The sequence below is a fragment of the Triplophysa dalaica genome, chromosome 17 (genome assembly GCF_015846415.1).
Source record: "Triplophysa dalaica isolate WHDGS20190420 chromosome 17, ASM1584641v1, whole genome shotgun sequence".
Taxonomy (NCBI): domain Eukaryota; kingdom Metazoa; phylum Chordata; class Actinopteri; order Cypriniformes; family Nemacheilidae; genus Triplophysa; species Triplophysa dalaica.
In genome coordinates this window covers 565831-582596 of record NC_079558.1, presented here as the reverse complement: position 1 = coordinate 582596, position 16766 = coordinate 565831, and the positions used below count along the sequence as shown (strand labels likewise).

The 16766-nt window shown below is 36.6% G+C and overlaps 1 protein-coding gene across 1 annotated transcript in view; it reads left to right on the top strand.

Annotated features, from left to right (window-relative positions):
• Positions 1 to 16766, top strand: part of LOC130438835 (cadherin-18) — an 84055-nt gene that overhangs the window by 13192 nt on the left and 54097 nt on the right. The window contains exon 2 of the mRNA XM_056771031.1: positions 3101 to 3760. Coding sequence (XP_056627009.1) covers positions 3494 to 3760 — 267 coding nt within the window. The 5' untranslated portion in view covers positions 3101 to 3493. The remainder of the gene's footprint in view (positions 1 to 3100; positions 3761 to 16766) is intronic.

Below are 16766 nucleotides of genomic sequence, written 5' to 3'. Positions count from 1 at the left end.
AAATAGCCACCTGTGGGCTGCCAACATGGCCACCTAGTGACCCTTCTTGCCTTAAAGGGATAGTTCACCCAAAATGAAATTTCTGACATTGTTTACTCACTCTCATCTCATTTTAAATCTGTATGACATACATTCTTTTGCCGAGCTCGGAAGAAGGTATTTTGAATAATTTAGGTAACCAAACCATTGCACTACCCATTGACTTACATTAGTTTTGTGTCCATACAATAGAGAATGTGAAGCTGACGTCACGCCCTATGTTGCAGTGGGGCCGCCATCTTGGAAGGTTAATACTCCACTGCTGTTATTGTTTCAATATGTATCGTTACTTGTTTTGTTTCATATATATTTTCCTGAACGATTGCATAATGCTATTGCAGTTTTTAACACAGCAAGACCGACCAAAACACTGCATTGAACGCACTAGCAGCCATCCTCTCAAGATGGCGCAACATTCAACGCGGCATGACGTCAATTAACAAGATCTACAGTATAAAACCAAATGAGTACTGTTTGGTTAACAACTTTCATCATAATATCTTCTTTTGTGATTTGCAGAAGTCATACAGCATTGAAATGACGTCAGATTAGTAAATGATGACAATTCTATTCCTTTGAAATGAAAAAAAAAACTATTCCTTTGAGGCCAGATGGGTCACTAGGTGGTCATCTTGGAAAGACCCCAGTTTTCTATGTAATGTAGTACAAAGCACATGTTTGTCGTGATTAACATCGGCAGTAAAATCACAGCAGTGAAATCCTGAAAATGCAAAATGATTGACACACAGACAGCATTTCTGAAAAAAAAGACGTGGGTAGCTACCCTAAAACTTTTTGCTATTTACCAAACGTAGAGCTGTCATTGACAAGAGACAAGTGTGATTTCTGAAGACTCCAATTTCTGTGATATCTGTCAGATTGTGGGAACATATTATGTGTAAAATTCTAAGAAAATAAAATCCTTTATGCATCTTGTAGCATGGCTAAGTTTAGGGCTAGCTACACTTCTTGAGCAAATTGTCTCAGCATTACTCGCTTATAAATACATGCATCACATGCTAATGTTCTTCTGTTCTCTGTTTGCACTCCAGCCGTTTGAATGAGAACGTTGACACTACGTCTGTGAGCGTTCATTCCTGACAGCTGGATTCTCACTTTTCCTGTCACCGCTCTACATGCTCTTTCCTCTCTCACCATATTCTGGTTTACAGCTCTCTCTCTCTTTTGAGATGTCACCACAAAATAAATGCTTTATTATTGTCTGAGAGTGAAGAGCTTGCTCAAACACGGGGATTATCCAAGAATCCAGAACATATTTTTAATCCACGTACATTTTTAAGGGGATTTCACCTGTTTACCCTTTAAAGGATTTCTCATCTATGCCAGTTTTATATTCGGAAGCGTCCACAAGCTGTAATTGAGTCTCACGTGTGCATGCCTGCTGATTGTGGTTGCAAGTCATTTGTTCTCAATGTAGTGCCGTACGTTTGTTTTTCAAGAAACTTCGGCAAATCCTTCATTGAATACTAATTATATTTGAACTGAATCTACTGCCAATCTAGTGAGCAGCAACTGTGCGGTATATTTCAAGTCTATTGTACTTAGGTAAACTCTCAAATTTCATGTGTGTTCCTGAAGAAAACAAGAAACATGTTTAATGCAATGCAAATATGTTAGAAATGCTGTAAATAAGTACACATTTTAGTTTGTACAGAGACAAGTTGAAATTACTCAGCCTACTTCATGCTAAATATTTATATATTTCATGTAGCTTAAAATTTCTTGTCAAATTTTTGACCTTTTAAACCTTCTTGAATATACAAACAAGAAGCATGTGTAATGTAATGCAAATATGTTAAAAATAAATATAAATATTTATCACACATTATTGTTTTGTTTATACAAAGATGAGTTAAAATTACTCATTATTCATTTATTTTATAAAGCTGTACATTTATTTTCATAATGTTTTATAACATTTCAGACCTTTTAAGCGTTGATGAGAGTTCTTTCAGATCATAGAAAAGGATTTGCATTTCTATTCCTGGATTCATTAAACTAAATATCCTGCATGTTTCGGACCTCTACGACCTGAACTCTCGCAATTCATGATTTAATAGCATGCAGTGGATCCTATTTATCTTCTCTTTGTTTCTAAAGCTTAACTAAAGTGTCTTATATTTGCCTGGCTTAACACCTTCCGAGATAACCAGAATCACCTTTCCCAGTTTACCCAAGCGCGACTCACCCTTCCGTGTACCCAAATCTATCAGAACAAATCGTAGTTTTACAATAGATATGCTTTTCAAACTGCTAATTTAAGATGAGAAACTAGCATCGACTGTAAAAGCCGTTCAGCTTGTGCACCAATCACTGTAAATGATCAAATCCAGAAGTACAACATTCTGGCAAGCCTTGTTAGACAGCAAAATATTGATTATGACTTGAAGCTAATTAGTTAGTGACTTACTGTGCCAGGCATCTGTTGTTTATGGGTGTGTTTCGGAGAATATCACAATTCTCTTATTTAAAGGAATAGTGATTCTAAAAAGACATTGTCACCCTTTTTTTTACTATGACCCTGAATTTTATATCTGATGAAATGCAAAATGAGATGAGATGTATGATCCGCAATTGTTTTTTAAACCAAAATGTTCCATAAATCAAACCCAAATGACCCAGATGAGAAATATTATCAAAGAATCACAAAGTTGGGTTTGTGTCTCCTACCAAGCTTTTGTCTCGCTTGCAGTAATATACTAGTTATACAACATAATTATTAAATTAATGAAAGTAGCTTGAGAGAAGAACTGACTTAAGACTGCTTGAATCAAGACCAAATGTAAATATTTTTGTTAACTATTCCTTTAGTTCAGAAAAAGGGACACAAACACATAACAGATGTTGGGTTATTTTAACCCATGGTTGGGGCAAATATGGACAAACTCAACCGTTGAGTTAAATTAACATAGACAATTCTAGGTTTAGTTTTGTGTGAGTTTACCACCCAGCATATTTAAGAACGCAGCAAGCAATAAAGTATCTCATGATCCAAAACAACAACAAAATTGAAATTGTTTGTGTGTCTCATGTTTTACAGGAGATTCAACATGGCCCCCGCTGTGTTCTTACATCTTTGCTGCAGCCGGGCTTGAACGCAGCTGCGTTCTTCTTCGAGTGCCTCTAAAGTGCATGATGTAAATGCATTTCTGCATCTTCCGAGAGATGTACGACTGAAACATGACCCTCGTTGCAGCTTTCTGGACCTCTGGTCCGGCGTCTGATTAAGTCAAGCCCCTCCAAGAGACCATCAGAGGGGGGAAACAAGGAGCCGAGGTGGCTTGTGGTTGGTGGATAACCAGGAGGAGGAGGGGGGTTAGGAAACCATCTTTATCCCTTGGAATATACCCTTTCTGGAATACCTCTGTGTATTTGGAATATTGTCGAATTTTCAGTCATTTTTGGAATATATTGGGAATTTCGTTTCGCAGTCATGATGGTGAACCCAAGCTCTTGTTTGTGTCCTGTACTTTTGTGCCTGTGTTTTCTGGAGAGGGGTTATGAGGCGAGTCATTACGGCCAGACCAAAGTCATCTCCAGGAACCAGACCAAAGTCATCTCCAGGAACCACAATGTAACTCACAACCAGACCAAGGATGGGGAAACGGAGGTGCACCATCGACCCAAAAGGGGATGGATATGGAACCAGTTCTTTGTCCTAGAGGAACACATTGGATCAGACGCACAATATGTGGGGAAGGTAGGAAATTTATATTACTTAAGACATTTCTCTAAAAGCAACTGCTTTTGTGATTCTTTGTTTTTGTTCTGACACAGTTTTCTTACCTTTGTTGACATTTCCATATTGAAATAAGAAGTTGGGGCATCATGAGTCGGTCATATGTTCCTGAAAGAGAAAGACTGTAACGTTTACAGTCAGATATCTGCTTAAATTTGGTGAAAATGCTCAAATTGGTTAAACTTAGATTGAAAAACACTTTGATGTCATTGGCTCTTTAGATCAGACTAAGAAGGTTTATTGTTTTTAACTAATCCAACACTGTAAAATTTGAACAGTTAGATCAACTGAAAAAATGTGCCAAATGGTAAAACCTAAAAAAGTTAAGTTGCTCCAATTTAAATTTCGCAGCTAACAAAAGTGTAAAACTGATCACTTGATCAACTTGAAAAATTACTTCAATTGGTAACATTTAGAAAAATTAAGTTAGTCCAACTTAAATTTCCTAGCTAACAAAACCTTACATCAGTGTTTGAGTTCGGCAAACCCACACAGATGGGTTAAAAAATGGAAATGTACAACGTGAATTTGTAAATCAAGTAGTAACCTTTTGCTCTTTCTTTCACCATATTTCAACACTTGTCTGTGGCCGTTGGTCTTGATCGATAACTTCTTTGCATGGAGTTTAGCTTAGCACAGCGAAACAGCTGCTCAGAACTGCAGCTTGACTTATTGGTTTGTGTTTCACATTTGACAGCCTTCATCATTTTGGTAAGACTCACGACTGTTCTCTGTGTTTGCCTCACGGGCCTGTCGATCCTGTACAACATAAATTTTGTGCCCATGCCAACTAGTAAATAGGAGCGTGAATCTATTAGCATGTTGAGTTGGTCTGGAGGCAGTATGCTGAATCTATGATGGGAAACTTTTGCAGTGACAACATTTGGGTTCTTAATTATAATACATAAATTTGTTCACATAATGATATATTTTGTGATGAGCATTATGTAAAAGTTCCCTTCCTATTACATTTGTCATTTATTAATGATAGATTTCAGTGTTTTACAAAAATATTTTCTTGGCATCTAATATAAAAATGCACGCAAGACATGTAGACTAAAACATATTGTACAGCCACAATCATACTAAAAATATCAGACTTGACAAATTATTCCAAGCATTAAAAAGTTCAGCCGTTTAATTCTGAACAGGTGCCCACAGTATTTGCTAGTTTATTTATTCTATGTACAGCATATCAAATAAATAAAAAGCAATATGACTTTGTGATCCGTCCTTGAGCTGTGCTGTGAATCAAAACCGGCTTCATGAACTGATTCAATAAACCTTCTTTGAGACCATTAACAGGGAGACACGGCTCTGACCCACTGTCCTTTCATTTCTTGTGACTCTTTTTTTCTCTGTGTCTGATGCTAAGATGGTTTCAGCGGTTCATGAGTGTTTCACAATGAGACCTTAGGAAGCAAGTTGTCTTCCTGCACATTGCCTTCTCTTATCTTCAGAAATATGGAAATGTGTGGCAGTCCATCATTATTCGGGGTACTCAAGGATAGCCTAATGCATGTAAAAGAGCAGAGATTGAAAAAGAGAGAGAGCAGAGATCGACCGCTCTCATAGATGATTTTATTGCTCAGAGGTTCGTCTGCGCAGGTGGCAAACTGGAGTCCTCAGAGGACTCCCCTAGAAGAAAAGATAAGCCCTGCTTTGCTCTCCATGTAATCTCATTGCTGTTTTTTAACTATATATTTCGTGTTGCACCAATGTTACATAAAAGTTGAGCATGAAATTGTTTCAATATTTGCACGAGAATAAAAACCCAAAATGAAAGGTAAAATGCATTATTAAGGGTGACACAAACAAAACAGATACAAACTAACATTACGACAAGGATGTTTTTCGTCGCTCTCCTAATGAAACCTAAGATGTAGATTTTAAATGATCTGGTTGGATATTTGCAAACCCAGTGACAAACATAAAGGTTGAAATAAAAATCATGAAACATGGAGATATTTGGTTTCAGAAGGACAGCAGCGAATTGTTAACAAATTGTTAACATTTGTAAATGCATAAACTAATAATGAGGAATAGTTTTTTTATTAATCTTTGTTGACATTAGTCAATGTATTGCCAATACAATTGTTTTTGTTAGTTCATAATGTTAACAAATGTATTAGCAAATGAAAAATTTTGGACATGAATAAATGCTGTGGAATCCCAGGTGAAAAGTGCACTAAAATAAACGTATACAGTAGACCGTTCAATCGACCTTAGTTTACATCCACTTTGTGTTTGGCTAGTGTCTAATCATATAACTATTTGTTTTTGTATTTTATTTATGTTAATATTAATTTGAATTGTTATTTTACAATTGTATTAAATTTAGTTGTATGTTCATTTTATTAAATAAACAATTTGTTAAATGGGTCCTGTAGTTTTGACTCATTTAAACGAACCGTAGGGTACATTAATGTCTAGCGGTTGAGCTTGGTAACGCAGTCTAAATTCGAAATATTGGAGAGACAAGTTTAGCCAAGTAATGGTTCTTTTCATTGTTAATAGAATTAATCTACAGGCACTCTATTGTTTGTGAATGTGCACCGGAAGTTGAGTTGGAGGTCACAAAAGTGCGCAGAAACGTTTGTTTACGTTGTTAAGATGAAACCGTCTATATTTATTTAAAGTGCTGTATACTTTCACACACTAATTTTGAACTTAATATGCAAAAAAATATTTTAGATCTTCTTAAGTCTATTTTAAAAGGAACTAGTGTACGCAACTGTGTTATTTTGAGACACCATGAATAGAAGAACTAAAGATTTTTTTTATATACTTTTTAATGTGTGTAAAAAGAGAGCACTTCAAGAAATTGCATTTTAGTGCACTATTTTTTTTACCTGGGAAGTATTGCATGTCATGTCGTTAACTCATGTTAACAAATGAAACCTTATTGTAAAATGTTATTAGTGGAAAAATTAGTTAAAAATATACTTTGCATGTTCAAGCTGGTCAACTTCGACATTACCAACACCTTAAAAAGCCTCGTGTGAGCATTGAAAAAACATAAAAATATGACAATAAAATCAGAGTGTGCAACACAGAATCGACTGAAACAACATCCCATACAAATTCAGAGCTTTATCAAGTTGCTAATACAATGCATTCATTACTTTTTGTCTGTCTTTATTAGCAGTCTGCATGGCCGGTTCTAAAGAGCACTGACTGGTTAGTATACTATGCCAGGATGGATTAAGTCACCCCCCAAGACCTCTGTCCATCACAAAGCTTTGTTTTTCAATAATTCAACACATCGAAACATTCAAGCGAGTTTACAGCGTGGACAAAATATGCTAATATACAACGATAAAATACCATGAACAACATGCCGTTATGAAGGATTTAATTTGACTTGCGAATGCAAACGGCAAGGTCCCAAGATCGTTACCACGGTTAACTCCCTCATATTTAATTACCGCCGCTTCTATCACATGGGCTGCTAAAATACGGCCATGATGCCAAATGACCCTTAATTAGATCGGCAAAGTCTCCCGACAGTTAATCCTTCAGCCCCTCCGTTTATGTGTGTGTGTTTATTTTGAGTCGTTGCTTAATTAAAACTCGTAGACGCTCACAATAGCGCAGGAAGCTTCCCGTGAGGAATGACAAACTCTAAGATGACAGACGCTGCATTCCAACTACATTTTATTAAAACTTGCTATGCATTGCTCAAATATATGAAGTAAAAAAGCCCCATAAGGTTTTGCTTTATTTACTTTTATGCATTTGACAGATGGTGTTATCCGGATTTGCGTTGCATTCGAGATTTTTACCAGTATGTGTGTTCACTATGAATCGTACCTTTGCACTGCAAATTAAAAGCTATTCCAATTGTGCTTCAGTACTTGTGTTAAAATGTAGATAAAATTGTCTTTATATAGCCCGACTGGTAGAGCATAGCATTAGCAATGCCCATGTCACGGGTTTGATTTCCATATATGCAAGTACGCTTAAAATCTAGTTTGGAATGTGAAAATATTGTTCAAATGCACATCTGACCCTTTACAAGATCTGACCAATCCTAATCATTGGAATGAAGTCGTAAAAAACAGCTGTACTGTGTTTTTTCCAAATTTTTTCCATTAACTCCTCACTGTTTCCCCACAAATTTACCCTGGGAGCATCAAGCTTGAGGACATAGCAACAAAGGGGGCGGAGTTTTGCGAAGGGTCAATTGTAAACATGTCCAGAGATGCATGGAGATTGTTTAATCACTTCTGATATTTCTGAGCAACATTGACTACCATAGTAGTAGTCTCAGCCTCAGACCTGATTATGATTATGACAAACTTTTTTGGAAACACTTCAGCATGTTCGAAGTTGTCATTTGGTTAAATTTCATAGGATTTCCGGTAGACGTGCGTGTCGCGTTCTTTATCGGACCACCTGGAAACAACACGAAGCTGTCTGATCTAAGAAGTAAGCTGTCGTGTTTACAAAGGTTGCGATAAGAATTCATCACCATCGACTAAACGCTTCATTTTTAAAAGTATGCAAGGTTCACGCCATAAACTTATAATCATTTTGTTGCTGTTAACTTTTTTTTAATTTCCACGCCTCTAAACATTAACGCAGGTCAAGACAACGTGATTGGTTGCTTTACCTGTCAGTCATATGGCTTATTGGGCGAGCCTTGGCCAATGTAGCGATAAGTTCCGGACCTTCAGTATGAAAGTTTATGGCTACACAAGACTACCATAGCAGGAAAAAAAGTTATGGTAGTCAAAGATGTCCCAGTACTGATTGCTTTCTAAATTTTCAGAAATATCTTATTTTGTATTCAACAGAACAGATCACTTTTTTTTACTATGGTAGTCAATGGTACCCCAGAAATCTCAGTTGCTAACTTTTTTGTAAAGAATTTTTTCGTGTGTTCAGCCGGACAACTTGAGGGTAATATTCAAAGAATTTTCATTTTTGGGTGCAGTATCCCTTTAGGATAAAAACCAACTATGCTATTTAACACAGTCTTTGTTTCTTTCAAGGTCCCTGACTGAGCTAGTAAATCCTGAAAGCAGTCATTCGTTTGTCACGTGTTGTGTTCATCCTTGGTGTTGGAAAAATGTAATTCCTCATGCTGCACATGAACTGACACGTGTGTAACATGAATGATATATTATGTTTTTGGAATAAAGAATAAAAAAAATAAACATAACATATGTTTTTTATGCAGCCGAGAGAACGTAGTACAGCATTAGATATAGTAAGACCAAAAACTAGTTCGGTTTGCTGTCAGGCACCATTTCTTTTTGCAAAGAGGACCTTGAAACCTCTGGGATATCTAACTTTAAAACAGGCACATATTCAAGCAGGACTATACTGCAGTATTTTATTATGTTTTTGTATTACGTCAAAGTATATACCACCCCAACAAGAAAAAATACGTCATAAATTATTCACCCGTATGTGGTTTATAAGTTGTATATGACACTTTCTTGTGTTAAACATAGAAGAAATTTTGAGAAATGTCTCAGTGTCTTTGTGTCCATACCGTGGAAGTCAATGAGGGCCAATGCTTCTCAGTGGAAGTTTCAATACACTGATCAGACATTTGTGTCGTGTTTCTTGCCTTATTTAAGAGAAGCGCACAGTAGTTTGTCTGTATTGGATGTTCTCACATAATATTATCATTTTATATTTCCATTAACCCTCTAATTAAATAAATGTTTAAAAAAATGTTTTTAAATATTTGTACATCCCTGCTGATGCCTGACATAATTTTTACTCTGTTTATATACAGTTAATAGTTTGAGGATATTTCAACATAACGTGTCCTAAAAAAGCCCAAAATGTGTCTCTTCTGCTCTGTCAGTGTAACAGGTCCTGACTCTCGCTGATTCAAAAGGTGTTTGAATGTTTTATTCATTTAGTTATAAACGAATGGCCCTCTGACAGATTCAGGAAAGCGTCTCCCGTTTGAACGAAGCACAAGAGGAAACAAACGGGTTCGGTCTAAATTCCAATCTTCTTTATGCCATTTCAGCTAAGACGCGAAGGCTTCTCGTTACAGTCTGAAAGGGAATTTTAAATAAAAATAAATGCAGCATTACCATTTTCCCCTTCGCTTTTTCTCGACAATATTTCACTGCGGAATGGCTGGGTCTTGCTGTGAACAATCCATTTTGAGAAGCGGTTTAAGCTACTTGGTTATGTTATTTATTAGTGTGACAAATTGACTTACTTTTCTTGCCATACAAAAAACAAGCACTTACACAACATAAAATACAAATAGCAGTTAGTGATATTCCGTTTGAAAAGTGGTGTTCCCTTTAGATGGTTATCATGAATGTGTCGACAATCTTTCATCTAAACATCAAAGCTGTCTGGTGTTCTCATCACGGTGAAGTCGGCTTACTGTAGGAAAGACAAATCGCAAATAAAACCTCTGTGATACTTCTGTTGTTTCACAGACACAAAAAGGAGATCACACGGACTGCAAAGTCTTCTGCTTCTCAAATAGTTCTTGTGAAAACAGAATCCAGTCATTTAACAGATCGCTTTTGGCCTTCTGAAAGCTCGTATCTCCATATTTGGTGCAGTAAATCATTATTATTAGTTAGCCTTTATGTCACTGGGTTTTGAAAATAAATAACCAATAAAAACTATCAAAAGTGTTTGTAAACTTTTAAAAGTACAGTGAAAAACTGTGAATTTGGACATTCAAGGTTTGTCTGATCTCTAGTTTCTCTAGAGCTCGAAAGTATTAAAACTAGTTCTCAGATGAACTGCACTCCAATATATTACGCCATAGTCCTCCATACAAGTTGAAATAAAGACAATTTATGACATGTGTCTGATCTTACTGTACATTATTTATCAATCCACATTATAATAAAAAACCTTTCTCAGCCTCTGAAACCGCTTTCCTTTTCAAATAATGTCACAAATGCCTTGTAATTATAATAATAATCTATTTTGCTTTTTATTTCAAGAAAAACATCTGTTACTTGAAATAAGTGGGAACTCAATTAAGTCTTAGCTGGAAAGACCAACTTCTGAGCCATTTTTTTTACTGAGCTATGTCTACACTAAATCATTCGGTTGGTGAAGTGTTCACCAAATGAACCCTGATTCGGAAAGTGAAGGCCACAGAAAATGAATTGATTATTGAATAACTAACAAAAGAACAGTCTTTACACACACACACACACACACACACACTGATTAAAAGCTCTTCAGAAGAAAAAGAAATGACTAGTTTAATCAAAGACAAGTCGACTTTTCTAATCGTGAGTGTTAAGGCTTGTTGGTGATTGATGAGTTTACTTCAATCTTTGACCTCATTCTCCTTTCCTCCATCTCCATCATACTCTCTCGGTCGCTTTATTCTGTCTCTCTTTCTCCCCTCCCACATCTCAAAGACTTCCTGTCCTGTCATTGAGGTTTTCTGTAGTACACACTCCATTTATCTAAACTCACACTTAATGAGATTCGTCTTAAAGGGACCCTATAGTGAGACTATGACCAGCAGCCACCTGCATGCCTTCTTGAAAGACAAATACATCATTGAATTAATGTTCATTAACAAAGCTATGCAGTGTATGTAGAGTATGTAGTGTTACAGTACATGGAGGAGATTAGGAATAATTCACCTTTGGTGTTATGATTTGCTCTGATGTCTTGTTAAAAAATGGACGGAAAGTCTCTTCTGAATTAAACTCACTGAGCTGCTACGGACCATTATTACACAGCTCATGGGAATGCTTGAATCTGATTGGCCAGATGCGACATTTGAAGTTTTGTTATTCCCAGATAACAACGTCTCAAAATTTATAACACAAGGAACCCGGAAGCAGCAAATCATTTTGACAGGTTTTTTGATAGATGAAGTATAAATGTATTTTAATAACGTGACATATTTACAAATGATTGTGACATTTGAAGGTCGTTTCTCATTTTTTTCATTCATAAAAAAATATTTCAAATTCACATTTCATGTGTAGTTTTTTCACGTGTGTCAAGTAGCCGTGTAATTAGCGGTATAATGTACAAGCCGCCGGCTGTTATTGCGCATAAGCGATTTCAGTGTGATACAAGATCCTCTACTTTGCAAAGGGTCCTGATCACACTGTCGGGGCTTATTTCTGCGATAACAACCGGCTGCCTGTGCATTATCTCTTACATATTAGTAAGAAGGAAATTTGCTGAGTTTCCATGTTTACAAGAGTGGTCTGAGCATTCTTCTACTTTCCATTAGCGGTGACTGCTGACTCTGATGTATGAGTGTGAGGTTTTTTATTCAACGTGTCATTTTCTGAGGATATTCTGGGGGTGGATGATGAATGCAAGGTGAAGCTTTTAATAAATGAACAGAACAGACGTACAATCGTTTTCAGGTATTACACTACAGAAAACATATTTTTCAAATTGTTTTGGGCATAAATATGAACGTGACGTTAAAACGTAGCTAAAACACAAGAACATCTCCAAATCGTCTTAAGTTTAAAATATATTCTCTGTGATCATGTTTAACATTTACATTTATGCATTTGGCAGACGCTTTTATCCAAAAAAGCATTATTCTATACATTTATACTTAGGCATGTCCAATCCCCTGGGATCAAACCCACAACCTTGCATTCTTAACGCAATGCTCTTACCACTGAGCTTTTAAGAATGTTTTGTTAATTTATCAGAAAACAAGAACAAGTGGTTGAATACGAGTTTTCTCTCTCAGTAGGATTCAGTCAGGATGGAGGTGACATTTCTTCCTACAGGAGACAATGTTCTCAATGTCACACTTGCTTGCCTTTTAATGGCCTGATATATTTCTTTATTTTATTTGTTTGGAGGGTTTGACATCTCTGTGTCTTATATAAAGAACAGACTGGGTTCAGTTGTATATGTGGTACTTAAATTGTAAGGGGTCATATGGCGCAACTACGTGTTTTTCTGTGTCTTTGGTGTGTTTCCCATGCATGTATTAGACACGTAAAATTGCAAAGATTTTAGTGTGGGAACAAAAGATGCATTCTATCTAAAAGCGAATGCTCACCCAGACCTGTCTGAAAGCGCCTTGTGTAACCACACCCCCACAAATCTACGTCAGTTCGTGGTATGATTTGACTAAGACCGCCCAAATGTATACGCAAGTAAGATGGGCGTACCTGTCAGTACAACTGCGTTGGAACCTGATGTTTCACATATGGTAAGAGGCGTTACATTGCCGTCACACGCTTGCAGAATTCGACCAATCACTACTCACTGGTTAACTGGCCAATCATAGCACACCTTGTTTTCAGGGCGATGAGCTTTGTAAAAAATCTGTGGGGCAAAGAGGAGATGCAAACATGCACGGTATGTGGAAAATACAGACCTTAAACCGTGTATACACATTGCATTACATCTGAACCAAACGATATTTTTTTTTTTTTTAGGCGTGTCATATCAACCCTTTAATTAATAAAGTTAATACAATGCACTATGTCATCACTCCTAAAAATGATTGCCCAGCCTCTGTTTTTTCTGGCGGTTCTCGGCTCCATTGACCCAGTGCCACGTTTATTTCCTGCCATTAGTGAGGGCTTGACTGAATGTCTCTGACTCAGTGTAGAGACAGAGTGTGATATATTAGCCTGTGCCCAGCTAAGTCACTGGCCAAATTAGAAACCTGACTGCAGGTTAAGTGAAATTTATGTTCCCTTGTGGAGCGGGGACTAAATTTGGAACAAGCAGAGCAGGAGAGGAAGAGGAATGGGGATAGGGTCCTGTGGTCCTGATAGGATGGCTTTTGGGATTTTACAATGAATACTGCTTCATTTATTATGGGGTGTATCTCTAATCACAACAGTGACAAAAATAACTATGATATTATTGGTTAAACGACAAAAGATATCATAACAAATTAAACCGTAAACCATTGGTAGCACTGGAACCTGTATATACAAATCAATCAAAGACCACTGGAAGACGTAAACAATGTTGGTTCAGAAGAACTTCCTGTTTCAGCTTTTAGACATTACACGAAGAGAATACTACCAACATACATAACCAAATCAAATATTTTTTGTTTTATATTTTTAGTGAGTTAATTCATATTTAATATTAAAAATAACAACCAGAGGTGTTTCATGACCAGTGTTTACATCATGTGAAGTGGTCTGTAAGGCATCCGATATTTTTCTCTTAAAACAAATGAAAAATCATGAAACACAAAATGCAAGAAGTTTTGCCCTTCAGACTTTCTGTAATCAGTTTGAGTACGTAGTAGTAATGCATTTTAGTTATTTGGAAAAAAATATTTTATTAAAAGACTGACCAGAAACTATAAACACAACCACAAGATTTAGCTCTTCTAGTGAAGGTCTATAACTTGTCATCCGTTTTATGATGCGGTTTTTTTAAATATTTTTACTTACTCAAAGTACTATGGAAAAGCAGGAAGCGTTTAGCGTTGTTAGATTGCAACAGAAGAACGGAAACAAAAGTCTCTTTAGTTTTATAATATATAGAGCACCAAAATATAGTTAATGATGTTGTGGGGATTATTTCATAACCTTAATCACATACATCACGGAAAATACCTATGTATGGACTGGACCACACTTCAACACTGTGACATCTACTGTACAAACAGCACAATGCTAGTGTAAATCAAACTACCCAATCCAATATCTTGTCCAAAGTCCAAAGTGTGCATCATACTGCAGTCACTAGAAATTTGGTGTACATTCTGTCACACTTGCACCGAACATGTGATTTCTGAAAATGAATAATCCACCCGACGCTCCTCATAACACCATATAGTGCAACTTTTATTGGGAAAGTTCATCCAAAAATGAAAAACCTGAAATCATGTACGCAACCTCAGGTTGTTTCAAACCTGTTTAAATATCTCTGTTCCAATGAACAGATATTTGGGAGAATGTGCAATTTTCTGTTCTGGGAAATCATACACTACCATAGTAGGAAAAACAATAGTGTATTTTTTTGTTTTGTTGAACACATAATGAAAATGTTTGAAGAATTTAGGAAAACCAAGAATTCTCGGGCACCATTGACTTCAATTTAATTCTTCCTACTATGGTAGTCAAATAACTGAAAATGACTAAAATTCTTCAAAATATCTATCTTTGTTTTCATAGGAACATTTGAAGGTATGAAATCACATGAGCGTGAGTAAATGATGACAGAATTTTCATTTTTGGATGAACTATCCCTTTAAGCACAGACTTCGCAGAATCTTCGGTTAATGGCCCCGCCATATTGGACAGGGCAAATGTATGCGGATAAACAACAACGAAGAACCCACTTCTGGATATACTTATTAATCGACAGACGGTGCGACTCTCTTACTCTGTTTATATTGTAATGTATTTTGATTAAACTCCGAAATGTCTCCGTTTTCCCACACCCATCTGCAAGGTTTTTTATTGAAGCGTCAGTTCATGCAGCGTTGGCTGCAACTGATTTCTTAATATCTTGTTAACAGTCTTCTGACATAAAGTTTAATTCACTTCCACCGGCGTCTCATGGCTGAAGAGACTAGTCGCAGTCTGAGCTCTGAACCTTCAGATAATTACTGAGTGCTGGCTTGAGCACACTGTTTACTGACACAAATGGACAGTTCATTCAAACCCGCGACCCGTCTGCGCAACGCTTTCCATAATTACATATTCATTTGCGCATCACTGTTTGTATTACCACCGGGTATGTTCTACTCATTTTATGGCTTCAAAACTTATCATTTTCACCCCTTTGTGATTGAAGTGTTTAATAAATGTCTAGTGCCATTTCTCTGCTATTTTTGCTTAGACTATTGTGACCTTGTCATACATTTTAAAGAGCTTGTATCTTCATATTGTTGAATGTTTGTGCCCTCTTAAGTATTTATAGTGTGTGATTTGTGAACATTCAGCGTATAAAGTTATTTCCACACAATTCCATCAATGCAGTGATGAATGCTTACGAACAGGGCGCTTTGCTTCATACCGAATTGAATTTAGGACGGCTTGTAGACTCCAATTGAGTTCCTGAGTTTCAACTGAGGTTGCCATCGGGATGTAGAGTTGTTGTGAATTTAAAATAGGTTGAAAAAATTGAATGAGCCTGAAATGGAAATAACCACTCAAAAAAATTATAAATATAAATTATAAAGTGTATGCCTTTAGTTAGTTTTTATGTGTATGTGTGTTTTTTTAGAATAACATGCACTGATGAATTGTGCTGACAAGATCAGGAACAGCTAAGTAGGGTAGATTTTGATGTAATGTTCACCTAAAGTGCTTTTTTGAGTATTTTGTTTGCTTTCTTCTCTGTTTGAGTCTTTAAACTGAGCTCGAGTGGATTAGAATCAGAGGTTTATTGGATAGTGACGATAAAATGCTCAGGAGAACCAGGCTTTCAGCGCTTTGAGTGTTTTGTCAATGTTTCGCCTTATCACAAAACCAATGAGCCCTGAGACACCATCCAATGAGCAGACAGCGTTCAGTGCGTAGAGCTGAGACACGCCTGCATCCCACGGGCTCTCGTTGTGCCTTCCTGACCATTCTTGTCACATTTTGCTTGCAGAATGACAGTATTTTCATTTCATTCTCTTGTAATTGTTATTCTGTGCATCTAGCAGCCACACGTATCAGCACAGGTATTCCCCATCTGCTTGTGTTTCAGTTTGTTTTCATGTGTGATCATTCATGTATGCTTCCGGGGAGAATTGGGGATGTATTGAGGTATTGACAGCGCAGATTGCAGATGTTGGTTTAGGTGAGTGTATCTCACAAAAGCTGTCAACATGTCCGGGTCACATGATATGAGCTTTTTTTAAGGACCATTAAGAGTTTTTTGTGTTGTAATACAATTTTCATTTTTAAGTAAAAGTGACGTGTTCAATTTCTGCAGTAGCCTACTAAATGGAACTGCAATAATGGTAGATAGTAGCTAATGATCATATTTGTATAAGCTTTAATTTATGCTTTTTAGAACCTTGTTGTAATACAGTTTTGTGGTCCTTTTTTTT